At 40.8% G+C, this 18331-nt stretch overlaps 1 protein-coding gene across 1 annotated transcript in view; it reads right to left on the bottom strand.

Moving 5' to 3' along the window:
- Positions 1 to 18331, bottom strand: part of CAMSAP1 (calmodulin regulated spectrin associated protein 1) — a 45076-nt gene that overhangs the window by 18707 nt on the left and 8038 nt on the right. Inside the window, exons 3-5 of the mRNA XM_015421170.1 lie at positions 5704 to 5966; positions 4329 to 4490; positions 3279 to 3359 (exon numbers count right to left, since the gene is read on the bottom strand). Coding sequence (XP_015276656.1) covers positions 3279 to 3359; positions 4329 to 4490; positions 5704 to 5966 — 506 coding nt within the window. The remainder of the gene's footprint in view (positions 1 to 3278; positions 3360 to 4328; positions 4491 to 5703; positions 5967 to 18331) is intronic.

Raw genomic sequence — 18331 nt, 5'->3', positions numbered from 1 at the left:
GAGCTTCACAAGTCTTGAAGTGATGTTATATTGAAGTACAGACAAATACTATTTCCTACTGACTAGTCAGAGACCACAAAAGAAAACTGGAAGAATTAAAGGGTTTTTTATAACCAAACATGCAGATTGTTTTTCCTGCAGCCTGAAGCTCTCCATAAATATGTAATGTAATGTGAGTCATACTGTACCACACGAGCATATTCCACTGGTTCCAGCATGCAGTGTGACAGCGCATGCATCAGATCAGGCTTACGCAAAAAATAGCAAGATATAAGATGGCAATCAGAATCATAACAAATTCAAGGAGGCACTGTTGAATACACATTCAATCCTGAAATACTGTCATTCAAATTCAGCTGGTTACTATATATAGTAAGGTGATCTGGTTAGTTTAAAGTGTGCATCTCTGGGGGGAAAAACCCACCTGCTTCTAGCTTACACTGGAGCAGCTGAACAAGGCTAATGAAATCTTCAACACAGTGGTCCCGTTCAAAACTAACATATTTCCAAATAGAAAAGCCTCAATTTCATAAACCCTGGTTTCCTTTTGTAAATTCAACCTGAAGCAATTGTAGCAACTGTGGTTAAGCTGAAGACTTTCAGTTCAGACTTCCACATTAAGATAGCATGTATCAAAATATCTTCCAACACTTTACCACAATGAGTACAGTGAGCCAGAAATTCAGAAATGTCATACTAGTACACCATGTGAAAGATAAGGGTATTTAACTACAATCATGAACACAATAACTCCAGAAACCAAAATTATCAGGACTGAAGCTAAATTTGCTTGCAGAATATCAGAACTTCACCATCTACACATACATAGTTATAGTATCAAAAAAGCACACTTTTCTATTCTTTTCTATTCTTTTCTTTCTTTGCTTTCAAGTTGCAGCCAATTTATGGCAATCCTGTAGGGTTATCAGGACAAGAGACACTCAGAGGTGGTTTGCCATAGCCTGCCTCTGCTGAGTGACCTTGGTATTCCTTAGTGATCTCCCATAGGAATACTGACCAGTAGGGATGGGTATAAACCTAAAACTTTCGGTTTGGGGTGGCTCCTGAACCAAAGCTTGAACCGAACCAAAAATGCCCCAAACCAAACCAACCAGTTTCTCCCAGCCATGGCTTGCCATGGTCAGGAGGAGGGATAGTCCGAGAAGGGTTAAATGGCTGGCAGTCATTTCACCGGTCTGCTTCACTTCCCCCCACTTGGAGCTTGCAGCCATTTCACCAGCCCATTTCACTTTCCCCTGCACTGCTCAGCTGTTAGGTTTAAATGGCCTGAACAGCTGAACTGGACAAATGTCCAGTAAATGTTCAGGGAATGTGTCTTCTCCGAACTTCGGTTCAGGGGCTCCAAACCGGGCCAAGTTCATGCAGAATTTTGGCTCATGAACCAGTTCATGTCCATCCCTACTGACCAGGGGCGACCCTGCTTAGCTTCTGAGATGTAATAAGATTGGGCCAGCCTGGGCTATCCAGGTGAAGACTTTTCTAAATTACCATTTCCATAATCGTAAGGTCAAAGCGATAGCTGGCGCAGCCCATAGTTCTATCACCAACACCTCCCAGAAACAGATGTTCCTGGGCATTTGAATCAGCACTCTACACGTAGAACTCTTGAGCCAGCCCTAGTGTTACCACCTTGTTCCCTGCTGATACTCTGCCAATGGTGGTGAATTAGAACTACTGAACTGAAATAACCCCAGCCATACATGCACGTTGCTTCCATTTTGGCAAAGCACATATAAAGTGATACAAATCATGTTTAAACTGACCAGTTTCACCTTAGTACTATATAAAACTGCATTTTCCACCTAGAAATAATGTTGCAGTATATCGTCCACATATTGCTTCTAATGTCTTATTGTGGTTTTCTTCTTCGAGTTCCAGATTTTGAATGTCAACAATTCTGAAATGCTGTATAGTGATGAGTATGCTGTATGTACAGTATGTGGAATCATGTTATGGAATCTACTTTTAAGTTTTTTTAAGGAAGAGCCTTAAGCAGAAAGAACATTGCAAGTTGTGAAAGCAGCATTTTAAATGGAAGCAAAACACTGAGAAAAGAACTGTAAAAGCCATGGTTTTGTGGGTGACAACCATCACATAGAATTAAATCACTTACAGGTACTAATTTCCAATACCATTTGGAGGGAGACTGCTCAGGAAGCAGGGAAGGGAATGTAGGAACAGGAAAGGAATATCAGCAGAGCAAGTTATAAGCAATACTTAGATGCACCCAATCCACAGACACTTTCATATCGTGGAATGATTTGATATCTACAAGCAACCAAAAATACTCAGTAGACAGTATCACCAGAAACACATAATAGCACCGAATTAAAGAATCTCATAGGTCTATGTCGAAAAACTTCATTCTACATTGTGGGATACTGAAAAGATTATTTACTCAGCACCAATCTAACACAACATATAGGAGCACTTAGTGTTGCATAATCACGACGCAACTGTATTCACTACTGTTTGACCAAAGTCTTCACAAAATTGGATCAACTTTGAAGCCATTTATATCTGGAAGAAAAGGTTATATTCTCCAGTAATGAAAGTGTAGCATCCTTTTAAAATATTAGTGCATTGGAACAGATAAAGGGAGAAGGGAGGGATGGGGCAGGAAGAGCTGCACATATACACTGTTAGTCCTTCCAAGTTTTAACGCAGTACGTGCTTTATTAGTATTTGTTAAGTTTCTGGTTTTCTTCAGATCAAGTGTGTACTGCACATGTGACCCTGAAAGATCTTCAGAACAAGTGACGAATGCCTCAGGCTATTTCAATACTTGAGTTTCTTTCCTCCAAGAGAGAGCATTCAAAGGTAAAAATGTCACCATTATAACTATAATCTGGTTTAACACAGGACTAAAATAATGGTTAAGTGCAATGGCTCTAATTCAAAGAAGCAGAGCAACCTGCACATTCTCCGTACACCTTGAAGTTGAGACACATCTATGTACGAGTGGCCAGCACACAGAGAGACATCTTTCTACTCCAGTAAATAGGAGAAACTAAATATGCATGGACCCAGGGAACAGGAGTCAGAATGAAGAAGAAACCAATTATCTCACAATCACACAGAGCTCAGAATTATATACAAAGAAAGTGCAAGACAACCAGTACAAAGTCTATGACATTAAGTAGAATTACTTAGAAATAAGCACTATGAAACACAGTGAGACTTGTTTTCAAGTAATACATTTAGAACCCCATGTATAAACGTTAACTCCACAATGAATCTAGTAGTGTATGTTTTACCTTTTGGTGACCTGGGCTTTCCAGTAGGTGCTGTTTTAATTTTATCTCTTTTTCAGTTATTTCTCTCATTTTAAGGTTCACCTAAAAACAACAAAGAAGATAATGACACAACTATTTTCCCTTTCCCTAAAGTCTTTCGATCATTTTGGTTCAGCCACTTTGGTCTTTAACTTTGTTCTCTCTATTTCTGCACTGAAGTTCACATATGACTCAATCCCATAGAGACAGCGGAAGCAGGTTTATGAAGTATACCATACACTGAAAGAAGGGGAGACCCACTGTGACGTTAAGAGACAGAGATTAGCCTAACAGTGATGTCTCATTCAGGCATTTGCTCCGTCAATATTATTATTTGATTTAGGGCTGTAAAAACACATCAAATTTCTAACCAGCATTCTTTCAGTCACGTAGGTTAACCAGGCAGCTGGGATTTTTCCAGCAACTAGAACGGTGTTTTTTTCTTTGTGTTCCTGTCTTCCTTTCTTTTCTTTCCTATTCCTTATGACTTCCTTTGCTCCTAGGCTCTTCTCCCATAAACACACAAAAGTCTCTGTCTTGTCCATGGATAGTTCATTGTGCCACTTTCTGTACGCAGGGACCAGCAAGTTTATGTCCACAGTTATAACACAGACACCCACCTGACAACCCAAATCCTATATAATATACTTTTCATTTTGAGCTGCTCAATACCATTGAACGTATAACCAAATGATGACGTCAATGCAAAAAGACATCAATACAAAGAGAACTTTCTTTTCAGTATGCAATTTGAGTGATTTTGCTAATGAACATGTACAAAGCTATCCAACAAACTGCTTTGAATCTCAAAATGTCAGTAATCAAATTTGGACATTTCAGTAAATCAAAAAAGACTTATCTAACTGAAGGTAATATTCTGTAACGCAAATAATGTATTGTTTGGGAAAATAAATTTAAAATATATTAATACCTTAGCTTTTACACAATTTTTCCCCACAACAGACCTTTCAGTTAAATTTCAACTTGGATGCACTCACATCTATATATTAAGGCACTATTTATAACAGTTACCTTATTAATCCAGAATATCATTGCATCCTCCAGATCATAGGGCAATTCCTTTGAGGCACTGAATGTAGAAAAACGTTTGACACTTGCAACCACTTTTTCAATGCTGATCATTTCCACAGTGTAGGCCATCATAAGAGCATCAATCATTGCCATGTGAGGACTCTAAGAACAAATTAGAACTTATTATTTAAATCTTTTTTGCTCCTGATCAACAGGAAATCAAAGTAGTTTACATCAGTAAAATTCACAGAAATACAATAGGGGACTATTAAGCCATTCTACTAACAAGCCACCAAAATCACACCTGAAAAAGGTTTAATTTACAGAGCAAGGTTTGGGCCTTCTTTACATCCTCAAAACGGCTTTTCCACAGAATGTGAGTGACTATTGACAAAGCCTAAGCAGAAACAGTTTCTACTGACCTGAATGGATGAAGTATTAATAATCCCTGGTCTGAGACTGGAGCTGCTTGATGGGCGCATATGGGTGGAGGAGGTCCTTCGGATATTGATTCAACAAGTTGATTCAAATGATTCTCAAGAAAACTGGGGACTTTATAATATTGGCTACTGCTATCCATGCTCTGACCACATTCAAACTAGGCTACTGCAATGCTCTTTCTGCAACACCACCTTTGCACACTGTTTGGAAACTTCCATTGTTCTGGAATACAGCCACAAACCTGCTAACTAAGGTAGGTGACTGGGATCACATTTCATGGTCCCAAAGTCTCTTCACTGGCAGCCTATTTATTTTTAATTTAAGAAGCTGGTTCTTACTTTTAAAGCCCTTCATGAACTGGCAGCTCACATATCTGAAGGACCATCTCTCCAAATGTGGACCCATGTAGCAGTTCCCCCATCTCTAGCACATGATCTGCTATCACCCAGCCACTGCTGCCCCTTGATACTGATCAGCCTCCTGGAAGGGATGGAACAGTTATTGACCCTTGGGGCCTTCTGTTAAACACGGCTATCCAAAGAGACTGTGAGGGAGGTGTAAAGATTATATACGCACATTCTGGCTTACTTGCTTTAACAACATGTTTTTAAAATTTCAATAGATTATTATTTTTGTATTGCATTTTTTGTTGTTATCCATCTTGAGTCCTGTCTGCGTTGGGAGAAAGGTGGAGTATCTGCTTTACTGTATCCCACTGCTTTTAAAATTTTTAACTGTTCTTTTTTTTACTGATTTTATATGATAGACTCGGTGGTCTTATTTTTGCTCTTGTACACCACCTTAACAACTTTTCTGTTGAGAGTCAGCATAAAAAAAACCCAATACCCATATAAATTAACACAGGAGTTTCACTGAAACACCAGGACAGCTGCAGCTGTACAGAAAAAGTTAAGCTCTCTTCTCTTAAGCTAACCATTTTGATTGGCGCACTGCTGAGATCAGATTCAGACACAGGTGTATCATCGCTCTCCATGACGTAAATCCCTTTCCGAGACAGAGCCTGGATGACTGACTGGTGTCCCTGTAGAGCAGCCACCTGATCCCCTTTCAAAATGAGGCTGCAGACACGGCAGTACAGCTCACTGGACAGTAACAGCTTGATGACAGGTGGTTTAATATGTTCTTGCTCATACTGATCTATATAGAATGGGTCCTTCAGCTCTTCGGGGATATTATCTGAAACAAAGGAGATATATGCTCAAAAAAGGAAATCCGTTATATATGTTCAGTGAGATTTTAAGCAAGATGCACCATACCATAAATAAAACTACCTGATAGTTTTTAATGCTATTTAAACATACAGCAGCAGCTTACTCTGGTAGCTATGTAAAATCATTCTTTCCTTCATCTGTAATGTTCTGCTATTCAAGCACCAGAATATATCTGACCATGATGTCGTAACTCAGTACCCACCTTCAGTCAAGAACTAAGTATAAAGCTTCATAATACATATGCTTAGGATCCTTTTCATACACAAAGAGGGTAAGGTGGGAGAAAAGACAACCTAAATAAATTTATTATTTAGTTTTTAGCCATCTTCAGCCAAACACAACAAGATAAGCTGACACCCCACCCTCAACATGACTGCAATGCCTAGACCAGCATAGGCTTCAGAGACAGTTACTATTAGAATGGAGCTGAGAGCAGCTTGGCAGTATTAATTCTTTTGTAAACATATGTAAATCATTAGAATTGTGACCTGGAGTTATGTAGTGACTCGTACAATAACCTGTGATTTGAGAGATCCCCTGTTCAAATCTCACCTGCCACAAACTTATAATGGTGTTAATACTTACAGGGATTCAATAAAGATTAAGATAATGGGTGCAAAGCACTTTGAACACTGATACGAACATGCTAAGTAATACTTCACAATTTTCTTCTGCCTTAGATAATGTTCCATTCCAAATGCTTGAAATTAACATCAAATTCTGTTTTATAGCTACTCACTGAAGCTGAACAATAGTTTGGCGAGCCAGTGAGTTTTTGGAATGCTTAAGTCCATTTACACGTATGAAACTGAGCACTTCAGTCAAAGCATGTTTAATCATGTGTTGGGTTTTGCTGGGTTTGATACTGGTTTGGAGTACAGAAAAATCCTCAACCACAGATGCAGTGTAATTCAAGCAAGCCTAAATTTGGGTAATGCCATCAGACTGTGCTCTTGGCAAATGGCTAACAGTAGATTTGCCCAGTCTCTTAGCCGCACACATGCTAAACCCTGGTAAGGAAAAAACTGAACACAATTATACAAGCAGGAGCAGACCTCAACAGCTTGAACATAAAAACTACCAGGACTTCCTAGCATACAGTAATCTTTAAAAAGCCAGAGATGACCATTTTGGGCATGCCTATTTCATTTGGCAGACTATTTATTCATGGCTCACTGGATCCAATGCTAGTAATTAAGTGACCAACAGAAACTGTGATCCTCTCAAGAGTACACATTGGAAACCAGGCATAAAGCCATACCAACAGATTTCCATCACACTATTTTCATGATTCAAAGGACTTCTCATCTTTTATCTGTCAGTAAAGGCAGGGTTACCAAGGGACAGGAGGACATCAGTAGCCAATGATCTGCCCCATCTTAAAGATGCTTTCACAGAGGTGGAAAAGCTACAGAAAAATAGACAGACTGACTGAGAGGCTGGAGCACATTCAGCATGAGGAAAAGCTAGAAGGTTTAAGGCAGGGGTGTTAAAGATGCTGCCTGGGGGCCGGATCAGGCCCCCAGAGGGCTTCCATCAGGCCCGCAGTGGAACTGGCCATCTCCTGCTTCCAGTTCTGCTGCTGTATCATAGCTTGCTTCGGCAGACTCTCTAAATCACTCAGCCATTTCATGTTTTAACCTGGGTCCTAGATTAAGAACTCTGAGCATGAGATTTCTGTGGTGAATGTCAATAAATCAAAAGTAGGCTTGCAGCTTACAGAGCTAATGTTTTAAGCATGTTTTTATTTTAAGTACAAAAAATCTTTGTGCTTGCGTCCTTTATAAAGTTTATGTCTCAGCTACCTGGCATTACATTTTATAACACACATGGCCTGGCCCAACAAAGTCCCATTTATGTCAGATCTGGCCCTCATAACAAATGAGTTCGACACCCCCAGTTTAAGGCTTTTTAGTTCAGAAAATATGCTATTAAAACAATGACATATTAAAAACATAAGTTTAGGCTTATAAAAAATCCCATGCAAAGAAAATCCAAACGAAACTATTCAATGCATAATTAACTGACTGAATTCACTGCCACAACATGTGGCAATGGCCACTAGCTTATAAAAGATTTTTTAACAAAGCAGTAGACGGCGGAAGACAGGAGGGCCTGGCGGGAGCTGGTCCATGGGGTCGCGAAGAGTCGGACTCGACTGTGCGACTGAACAACAACAAAGACATCTCCCAGATACAGAAATAACTGACATAGAAATCTGGAAAATGCTTAAACTATCGCTTCCAGACAGGTTTCATTTGATAAAAAGTCTCATAATGCCTACATTTATATTTATATTTCTTTTCCAAATGCTCTCCATCCCCATTACCAAAAGGGACGTAGACTCCTGGCAGATGCTTTTAACACGTTTCTTTTGGGATGGAAAAAAATCTAGAATAAATTATGACGTCACGCACAGAACAGATAAGCAGGGAGGGCTCAATCTCCCCTCGCTTCGGGTGCACCATCAAGCCGCGATTCTTGCATGGGCGGTACAAATGCAACACAAAGGTCAGGAAAAACAATGGAAAACAATTGAGCAATATTACACAGCACCCTATGACCTGCAGGAGATTTTTTGGATCAAGCCAACTCTAAGACCAAAAAGCGTCAATACAAATATCCTTCTGAAAACAACTATCAAGACATGGGATAACAATAATAATCTACTCCCTTCCACTGGGTTATCTCAACTTTCCACCTTCAAATATCAAGACTGGTTTGGGCCAGGCAAAATGCCTACATAGACTGGAAAAAAGCAAACTTGAGTCACCCCTTCGATTTAGTTTCCAAGGGCAAAATTCTGGACAAAATATACTTTGATGAAAAAATGCAGCAACAATCTCACTGGCATGATTACCTACATCTTAGAGATCTTATAGAACGATTAGCAGAAACAGGACTGTTCTTGTAGACGGATGCACTGTATTACGTTGTATTGTGCTTTAATTTAAAATTAATTAAAATGATTACAAAAAAAAAGAAAAGAAATAACTGAAATAGTAGCAAAGTTTCTTTGCAGTGCCATGGTCACAGGTCCTGATAAGTGATACTATGAATTAGGTTTTATTATGTTGTTACTCTGTTTCTTTATTTTGCAACTCTAATTTTACTCTACATGGATTTTGTATCTACATGTATATGCCAATATATGTGAGTAGACTTATCCTCCATAAATCTATCAACTGCTATTAGCTAAGCTAACGAAATGGTAACTTTATATAAGGAAGCCGCATACCTCTGAATATCAGATGGAAAGAATAAACAAAAGAAAAGAAGCACCTAGCTATCTTCTGTTGGAAGAATGACTAGATGGATCCCTGGTTCATTCCAGCAGGGTTCTTACATTCTTATGACAATGCATCTGCTAAATATACAAAAACAAGAAAGAAGACCCGCGAAACTCACGCGGGGGGAGGGGGGGAGCTGCAAACTCAGCAGGCGTAGAAGGAACCAGCAGGAGCAGGTAAGCTCTCCACTCCCCCCATCCCGCCGGTTCCTCCCCCCGATATTTTAAAAAACTTTTTAGATTTTTGTGCACACCTGGGGACCGCCCCACATGTGCACAAAACTCTCCCTCCCCCCCAGGTGCGCGGATTTAGCTATCCGCACACCAGAGGGCGACTTCGGTATTAGTATATAGATGCCTTGTACCCAAACATCTCCCCCATGCAAGGCAGTTTTCCTTCCCAGAACCTTCTTTGACCCCAAAAATGTTTCAAGTGTTGCCAATGCCCTGACACTTCCAAGAAACAATGCAACCTGGCCCAAAAGTATACATCCGCCTGAGTCAAAAGTTCTTCTACACAGTTGCTTGTTACGGACATAACCTCCCATACACCAGCCCTGCACTTGGGTTCTCTCTGGCACAATTTCCTTGCCAGAGCCCTATTTCTGTGCCACAGCCAGATGTTCAGTAGCTCACATCCTTAACGCAAGACACCAAAGATCTTGCTGCAGAGAACCTCTAAATTTCACTCTGATGTTTTCAATCATATCAAACTCAAGACAGCAAAGGTATCTAGGGAGGCAGTCTTATGGCCAAACAGGAGCCAGACCTGACACACTCTCCCCCCCACACACACACTTGGACAAGGCTAGGCTTGCTAGAAGGCTGGGGACTGGAGGCAACAATTTGTTTTTTCCTGCTTTAATTAGGGTTGTGATTTGAACAAATTGAATGTTTTGTGTTTTACTTTACTATTATTAGTCCAAGAATTCAGAGCATATTAAGCTATATATTTGGGGAAAAAAAATTAAACTATCCCCCCCATAAACATTTCAAATCTCAGCTAACTTCTTGCTTTGTTTTCTATCTATAAACTGTAATCTTCTTTGCTTCAATTCTTCAGCATGCGCCTACTCATAAGAAAGACCATCAGCTCACTGCTTCTACCACCAATACCAGTAAAGGTAATACTGATCGTTAACAGGATATTGAATGTGAAGTGATTTACAGCCTCTCATTTCTTCTTATAGCTTCATTATGGTAGTCACTACTCACATTTTACAAGGAGGGAAACTAAGACTAAGAGTCCCATACTGAACCTTCTGGTAACTTCATGTCAGTATGATGGCTGTCATTCTCCTGCGGTTTGCCTTGGCCCTCACTGGAAAACTGCCTAATGTTGTCTGACCTGATGTTATAGTAGCAACATTAGCCAAACAAACAAACAAACCTCAGCCCCATTCCTCTCAGGGGCAGCCAGTCTCTAAAGTCAATGGCACAAACAGTTAGGACTTCGGCATGACTGAGGCACTGCATTTCTTCGAGATTTGCATGCAACATCAATGTGTAGAATTTTTCTCCCACACAACCCTTTATTAAAGGAAAATAGTGGGTGATTTTTTCCTCAGATGGTTACAAGGTATTCACTCCCCAATACACCACCAAATATCTATGTGTACAGATGGCAGAAGCACATCCTAGTGCTGTGCACAAATATCTGAGAATCAAGGCAAAGACTATTTTAGCAAAAGGATTCTCACTTTCCCCTCTTCTCTTGACATCCCCACTCTTTTAACACTAATTCTTCTCCCTCATCCTCCAAGCCTAGTGTTTGATAGCAGAAAGAATTCTAACATGCCACTTAGTTCTGGAAAAGCAGGGCCCACCCAGCTGCTCTAGCACTGCCCAAAACTCATCTGCTTCTTCCTTTAGATTCTGATTGCAGTCTTTGTTTGGGGTATCCAAGACCACATATTTTAAAAATGTGCCATTATCCTCTGGCGGCAATGGACTACTCATGGAAATCCAAAGCCTATGACTTCCTGAAGGTCTGCACTCACACTCAGTCAAGAAACCCATCCCACCACCTGAGACAACTGCAATTAGGGGTACTGGGGGGGGAGGTTCTGATTTTTTTCGGTTTTTAAAAAATCTGTTATACAGGCTTTGTCTAGAGCACCAAGTTTCATGTATACAGGTTTCAGTAGCTGAGAACTATATACCACAATATACTGATGGAGAAGCAATGTCAATCAGATGGGTCTTGCCTTGAAGAATCACAAGGAAATATGATGGAATTATCACACGGTTCTACCATCCCCTGAACAGCCCAAAAATATGGACAAGGAAGAACAGACCAACATGTGTAGATGGAGGTCTAGATGCTGTGACTCCACAAGCCACAGCAATATTCTGTTGATCCTCACAGCAACTGCTGCCAATTCAAGAGGCAGTGGGTCTAGCACAGGGGGGTCAAGCATATGCCCTGCAGGCCGGATCTGGCCCACGACGTGCTCCTATCCAGCCCTTGAACAATTGGCTCTCCTGCTTCCTTCTTCAGTTCTGCTACTGCTGCATCGCAGCTTGGTTTGCCAGACTCTCTCAATCACACAGGAGAGATAGGCAAGCCTCTGTTCTCTGCATTGGTTGAGGCTCCTCCCCCTCCTCCTTCCAGGGGGAGGGAAAGAATGAGTCAGAGCTTGCTTTCTGGCCAGGCCCCCTCAATCGCACAGGAGACAAAGGCAAGCCTTTCCCCCCTTCCATTGGCGGAGGTTCCTCCCCTTCACTTTGCTGACTCAATTGCATGGAAGAAATACAAAGCACCTTAAGACCAACAAAGTTTTATTTAAGGTATGAGCTTTTGTGCGCCTTGCTACAGTGTGTGTGTATTTTGTTGGGCTTGTTATGCTGTGCGTGTGTGTGTGTGTTTTGTTGGGCTTGTTATGCTGTGCGTGTGTGTGTGTTTTGTTGGGCTCATTATGCTGTGGCTCTCCTGGATGCAACTGGGTTCCCGTCTTGTTTTTCACTGTATTCATGCCCTCATGATCCAGTCTTTCTTAGTAGGAAAGCAATATGAACTATTTAGATGAGGCATAACAACAAGCCAGTGAGGTGGATGGATTTGAGTGTGTCTAGACCAAGTTCACCCAGGACATTTCTATTGTAGACTGGGGATTTTGAACCTAGACTAACCAGATAACAGGCTGATATTGACCACTATACATGGCTGTCTCTCTATTCTTTCACCACCTCATAGGAGTTGAAGTTATTTTGCTGGGAAGACTATAGTTTTGTAGGCAAGCACATAGCCCTCATTCTGTGTCATGATGCCATCAAAGTTCTTGACCAGCACAAGAAGCAATTTATGTGCAAAAGCTCGCAATGCCCTGCCATTTCATGTTTTCCCAAATCCATGAGATTTCTGTAATGAATGTCAATAAATCAAAAGTAGGTTTGCAGCTTACAGATATACACCTGAACAGCATATTCAAAATTGCTACAGCACAGACATTTTGATGCAATAATTCAGAGCAAGAGGTGTCAGTTATCACAGACTGTTAAATAAACAAAATATTGCAAGTGCTAATGTTTTAAGCATGTTTTTATTTTAAGTTAAAAAAAACCTTTAACTGTGTTTGTTTATATCTCTGCTACCTGGCATTACATTTATGACACATATGGCATGGTCCAACAAGGTCTCATTTATGTCAGATCTGGCCCTCATAACAAATTAGTTCAACACCCCTGATCTAGCAGAATCAGTGTGGGTGGCATAATCCATGTAAATTACGCTGTAGAACGCCTCCAAACAATACCTTATTCTAGAATTATTTTCCCCTATCAATTTAGCAGTAGAGGGCTAAATCAAATATAGGGAAAGTTACCATCAGTAGCCCTAGCTGCTATCTAGAGATACATGACTACTGGTTCTCTGATGCCCCAATATATCAGTGGCAGGAAGAAAAGATTACAGGCCTGTTTATTTGATGTCTGACCCCAGACTTCTCATGCTCCTTTACAGAACTGATGCAGGCTGTTTTTAAAAGCATACCAAAAGACAAGCTGGAGTATATGTTTGCTTCTTAACATAAGAACATAAGAGACGCCAATGTTGGATCAGGCCAAAGGCCCGTCCAGTCCAACACTCTGTCACACAGTGGCCAAAAATACCAGATGCCATCAGGAGGTCCACCAGTGGGGCCAGGACATTAAAAGCCCTCCCACTGTTGCCCCCCCCCAAGCACCAAGAAGACAGAGCATCACTTGCCCCAGAGCCCCTATCTATACCTTGTGGCTAATAGCCACTGATGGACCTCTGCTCCATATGTCTATCTAATTCCCTTTTGAAGCCGTCCATGCTTCTAGCCGCCACCACCTCCTGTGGCAGTGAATTCCATGTGTGAATCACTCTTTGGGTGAAGAAGTACTTCCTTTTATCCATTCTAACCCGACCGCTCAGCAATTTCGTGGAGTGCCCACGAGTTCTTGTATTGTGAGAAAGGGAGAAAAGTACCTCTTTCTCTACCTGCTCTATCCCATGCATAATCGTATACACCTCAATCATGTCACCCCTCAGTCGTCGTTTCTCCAAGCTAAAGAGCCCTAAGCGCCTTAACCGTTCCTCATAGGGAAAGTGTTCCAACCCTTTTATCATTCGAGTTGCCCTTTTCTGCACTTTTTCCAAAGCTATAATATCCTTTTTAAGGTGTGGTGCCCAGAACTGCACACAGTATTCCAAATGAGGTCTCACCATTGATTTATATAGGGGCATTATTATATTGGCTGATCTGTTTTCAATACCCTTCCTAATAATCCCCAGCATAGCATTGGCCTTCTTTATTGCAGTCACACACTGTCTCGACATTTTCAGTGAGTTATCTACTACAACTCCAAGATCTCTCTCTTGATCAGTCTCTGCCAGTTCAGACCCCATCAACGTGTATTTATATTTAGGATTTTTGGCTCCAATGTGCATCACCTTGCACTTGGCCACATTGAACCCCATTTGCCATGTTGACGCCCACTCGCCCATCTTTGACAGATCCCTTTGGAGTGCCTCACAATCCTCACTGGTTTTCACCACCCTGAACAACTTTGTATCATCCGCAAATTTAGCCACTTCACTGCTTACTCCCATCTCCAAATCATTAATGAACAAGTTAAAAAGCAGTGGACCAAGTACTGATCCCTGCGGTACCCCACTGCTTACCACCCTCCACTGAAAAAATTGCCCATTTATACTCACTCTCTGTTTTCTATTAATTAGCCAGTTTTTGATCCATAAAAGGACTTGTCCTTTTATCCCATGATTTTTGAGCTTACTTAGGAGCCTTTGATGAAGAACTTTATCAAAAGCTTTCTGGAAGTCAAGGTAAACAATATCTATTGGATCCCCCTTGTCCACATGTTTGTTCACCCCCTCAAAGAACATTAACAGATTAGTGAGACAAGATCTTCCCTTACAGAACCCATGCTGAGTCTGCCTCAATAGGTTTTGTTCATCTATGTGCCTACTAATTCTTTCCTTAATAATGGTTTCCACCAATTTACCCGGTATCTACATCAGACTGACTGGCCTGTAATTTCCCGAATCTCCTCTGGAACCCTTTTTAAAGATGGGAGTGACATTAGCTACCTTCCAGTCCTCAGGAATGGAGGCAGATTTTAAGGAAAGATTACATATTTTTGTCAGGAGATCCACAAGTTCACATTTGAGTTCTTTCAGAACTCTCGGATGTATGCCATCTGGGCCTGGTGATTTATCAGTTTTTAAGTTGTCTATCAGTTTTAGGACCTCCTCTCTCGTCACCTCAATCTGGCTCAGGTTTCTTCATTCCCCTTATTCAAAACGTTTATCATATTATTATTTCAGTGGATGTATAGTACTGGTGTTTTGTTACTAGCTTCTCACACATAAATACAGCGTGAAAGCACGGGTTACATAAATTATATTTCTGGTTTTGGATCCTACTATATGTTAGCCTTTTAGCCAGCAAATACTAAAGCTGTTAATTATAGCCAAGCTACAGCAACAAAAGTCTTAATTTTATCCCATTCCCAGGACAGTTTAAGCAATTTGTTCTATACCAACTAGGTAGTTTAAACAAGATATCCACACTTTTCCCAAAATCCAAAGAAAGCTGCAGATTCACATAGACCACTGAGCAATTCACAATGGCCCTGTGAGGTAGGGCCATTGTTCTCTCCAGAGGAACTGGTTACCCTCTGTGAGACAGGATGCTGGACCACATGGACCACTCATCTGATCCAGCAGGGCTCTTCTTACGTAGGCCAGTATTATCTATACGTAAAAAAATTAAAGCTAAGACTAAGACTTGCCATAGGCAATTTATTACTAAGATTTAAACCAGAAACGTCTGTCTTGCAGCTTATTCTATTAGCCACTCTATCTCACACTAGGCTTAAGTGGGTGTGATTGAGAAGATGCTAACTAGCAATAGTAAACATCTCAACTTATCTTGAGCAGTGCAACCACTTTGCAAAAGATATTAAGCAATGAGGAGAAATATCTGTCTACACTAGAAGTTTAAAAGAGCAAACTGTTAAACTGGTTTCTGCATGAAGCATCTGTATGTTACTGCTTCTTAATTAAAGGAAAAAACAGTGACCAAGGCTGTATAATAGTTTTAAGTGCTGTGAACCAAACCCTATGGAGACTTTTGGATGATAAATGGATTTTTAATTAATTGTATTGTTTCAATGCTTCATGAAACTACAAGTTGAACACCAATTGCAGGGGGGGGGGATTGTCCAATATTTAAAAGCTACAATTTAAAATGCAGCCATTCAGACTAAGGGTAGTGTTTGTTTGTTTTGTGCCCCTCATTGAGTAGCAGTCAGTTAATTGTTTTAGTGTTCAATATTGATTGCAACTTGTACAGTAAGTCAGAAAGTTGCAACAATCGAACTACTTAAGTAATTTTTAAATCATCACACTGCAATCCAGTGCAGCATTAACCCCAATCTAAATCCACTGATTTCAATTTTGCTTAGATGGGAGGAACTCTGCACAGGATTGCACTGTAATACTTATTTCCTTCGTTGATGGGGGAATGATATAGCACCATCTCTACAATAATAAGACCACTCTGTTGTATAATGGAGGATAAACTAACCTGCTGGACTAGGTCTTCAATCCTGCGTGCTTTTGTGTCTCAGTGGCTTAAACATCATGCTCCTAAGCTTTCTGCAGGGCTCTGTTCAGCTTGCTACATCAAGGCTACTCTGGATTCCCTAAGAGGGCCTTAAAACAATTTGTTAGCTCTTCCAGACAACATGGAGTCTTAAGGAGTGTTGAGCTGGAAAAGGACAGGTCCCTTCTTGAAAATGTGTACAGTGCTAGTATGATTGATCTTGCAATCACCACTTCCAGTGCAGCAGCCTCAAGTACTTTGATGGGAATAACCAATAAGAATGCTCCAAAAAGGTTAAAAGGTAAAGGTTCCCTTGCTCGAAAGCCAGTCGAATCCGACTCTAGGGTTGCGGTGCTCATCTCCGCTTCAAGCCGAAGAGCCAGCGCTGTCCAAAGACGTTTCCGTGGTCATGTGGCTGGCATGACTAAACACCAAGGCGCACGGAACGCTGTTACCTTCCCACCGAAGTGGTACCTATTTATCTACTTGCAATTTCTTGCTTTTAAACTGCTAGGTTGGCAGGAGCTGGAACTAGAGATGGGAGCTCACTCCGTCATGTGGCAACTCGGGTCTCGAACTGCTGAACTACCGACCTTCCACAGCCTGCAGTTCAGCGTCTTAACCACTTGAGCCACCACAGCTCCTCAAAAAGGTTACTGAACCTCAATTTTTAGCACAAAGGGGAAGAATGCCTGACAATACTACCTGCTATTTCAAAAAACAATACTTTTCAACAGTTTCACACAACTCAAATGCTGAGTAATGGATGTGTATCTGTGCCAGTTCTGAGCAATAAGCAGATATTATTATTTTGCTAACTTACTGTCCATATGTATTGAAAGACCACAAGCTAGTCCAGGGTAGACAGCCTTTCTGTTTGAGAACCAAACTAAGGCGATGTTACCTACAAAGATATGGTGTACCAACAAGCAACACAAGGTTTGGAGAGAATAAGAGACCAACTGTGCCATCCTAAACAGAATTACACCCATCTGAGTCTACTTATTTCATGGGTCTGAAAAACCTTCTCTCACGCCACCATCAGCCCAGTGCTGCTAGCACTTCAGTTGCTTGGGCAGAGAACCGGCCCTGTGAGCCATGCAAAAGTGGCTGGCATGTAGCTGCTTGGTATCCATACCAAGGGTTGCCTTCTTGAATTATCATTTGAATCCAATTAATTTTCAGCTAGGAATTGTATATTCTGTCACTTCCAGAGATATCTGTGGCATTTTGTTATGTCAATTCTTTATTAAAACTGTGAATGCTAAAAATTCGGTAAACATTTCAAGAGTTATAGTTCAGTTCTGTGTTTGAACTCAAACCAGTAAATTGAATGATATTTTTCTCTGAGAAAAATAATTTCAGTTGTACCATGGATTTTTTTCTTGGTCAGATTAATTTACCTCACTTTTAGCAGAATCAACTGGCAAGAGATTACTACATGTGGCATCACAAATTCAAAAAGACTAAACTACCTTGGCCTCACCCTATAATATTTTTGGCTGTGCCATCTTATATGCATTTCAGATTTACCAACACTGCAAAGCACTTTCTTTTCTAATTGTAGATTATATACACACTTGTGACTTTTTAAAATCCTCCAATCACTAACCTTTACATGAAGTCAGAGCCTGCCTTCTTTAGCAGTAAAAGCTGAACAATCACTCACAACACACATCACAAACTCATATTTATTTTCCATCTTGTAGCCCACAGGAGGCCTTCAAGCTACTTCACAATTAGAATCAAGACCTTCTAATTTCCATACACTAATGCTATTCAATTGTATTGTACATCAGACTACACCACTGAATACCCTAAAACTGCCATTCAGGGATATTCTGGTGTGGAGGACTTGCAACTGGTGAAGGGTGCTTAAATCTTCCTCTCCCCCCCCCCCCTTTCTGTCTGCCACCCTCCACAAGTTGCTTCTCCCCTTCCATACAC

Source organism: Gekko japonicus, unplaced genomic scaffold (assembly GCF_001447785.1).
Source record: "Gekko japonicus isolate JY-2015 unplaced genomic scaffold, Gekko_japonicus_V1.1 scaffold40, whole genome shotgun sequence".
NCBI lineage: Eukaryota > Metazoa > Chordata > Lepidosauria > Squamata > Gekkonidae > Gekko > Gekko japonicus.
The sequence above is the reverse complement of the archived record's forward strand: the minus strand, read 5'-3'. Positions and strand labels throughout refer to the sequence as shown.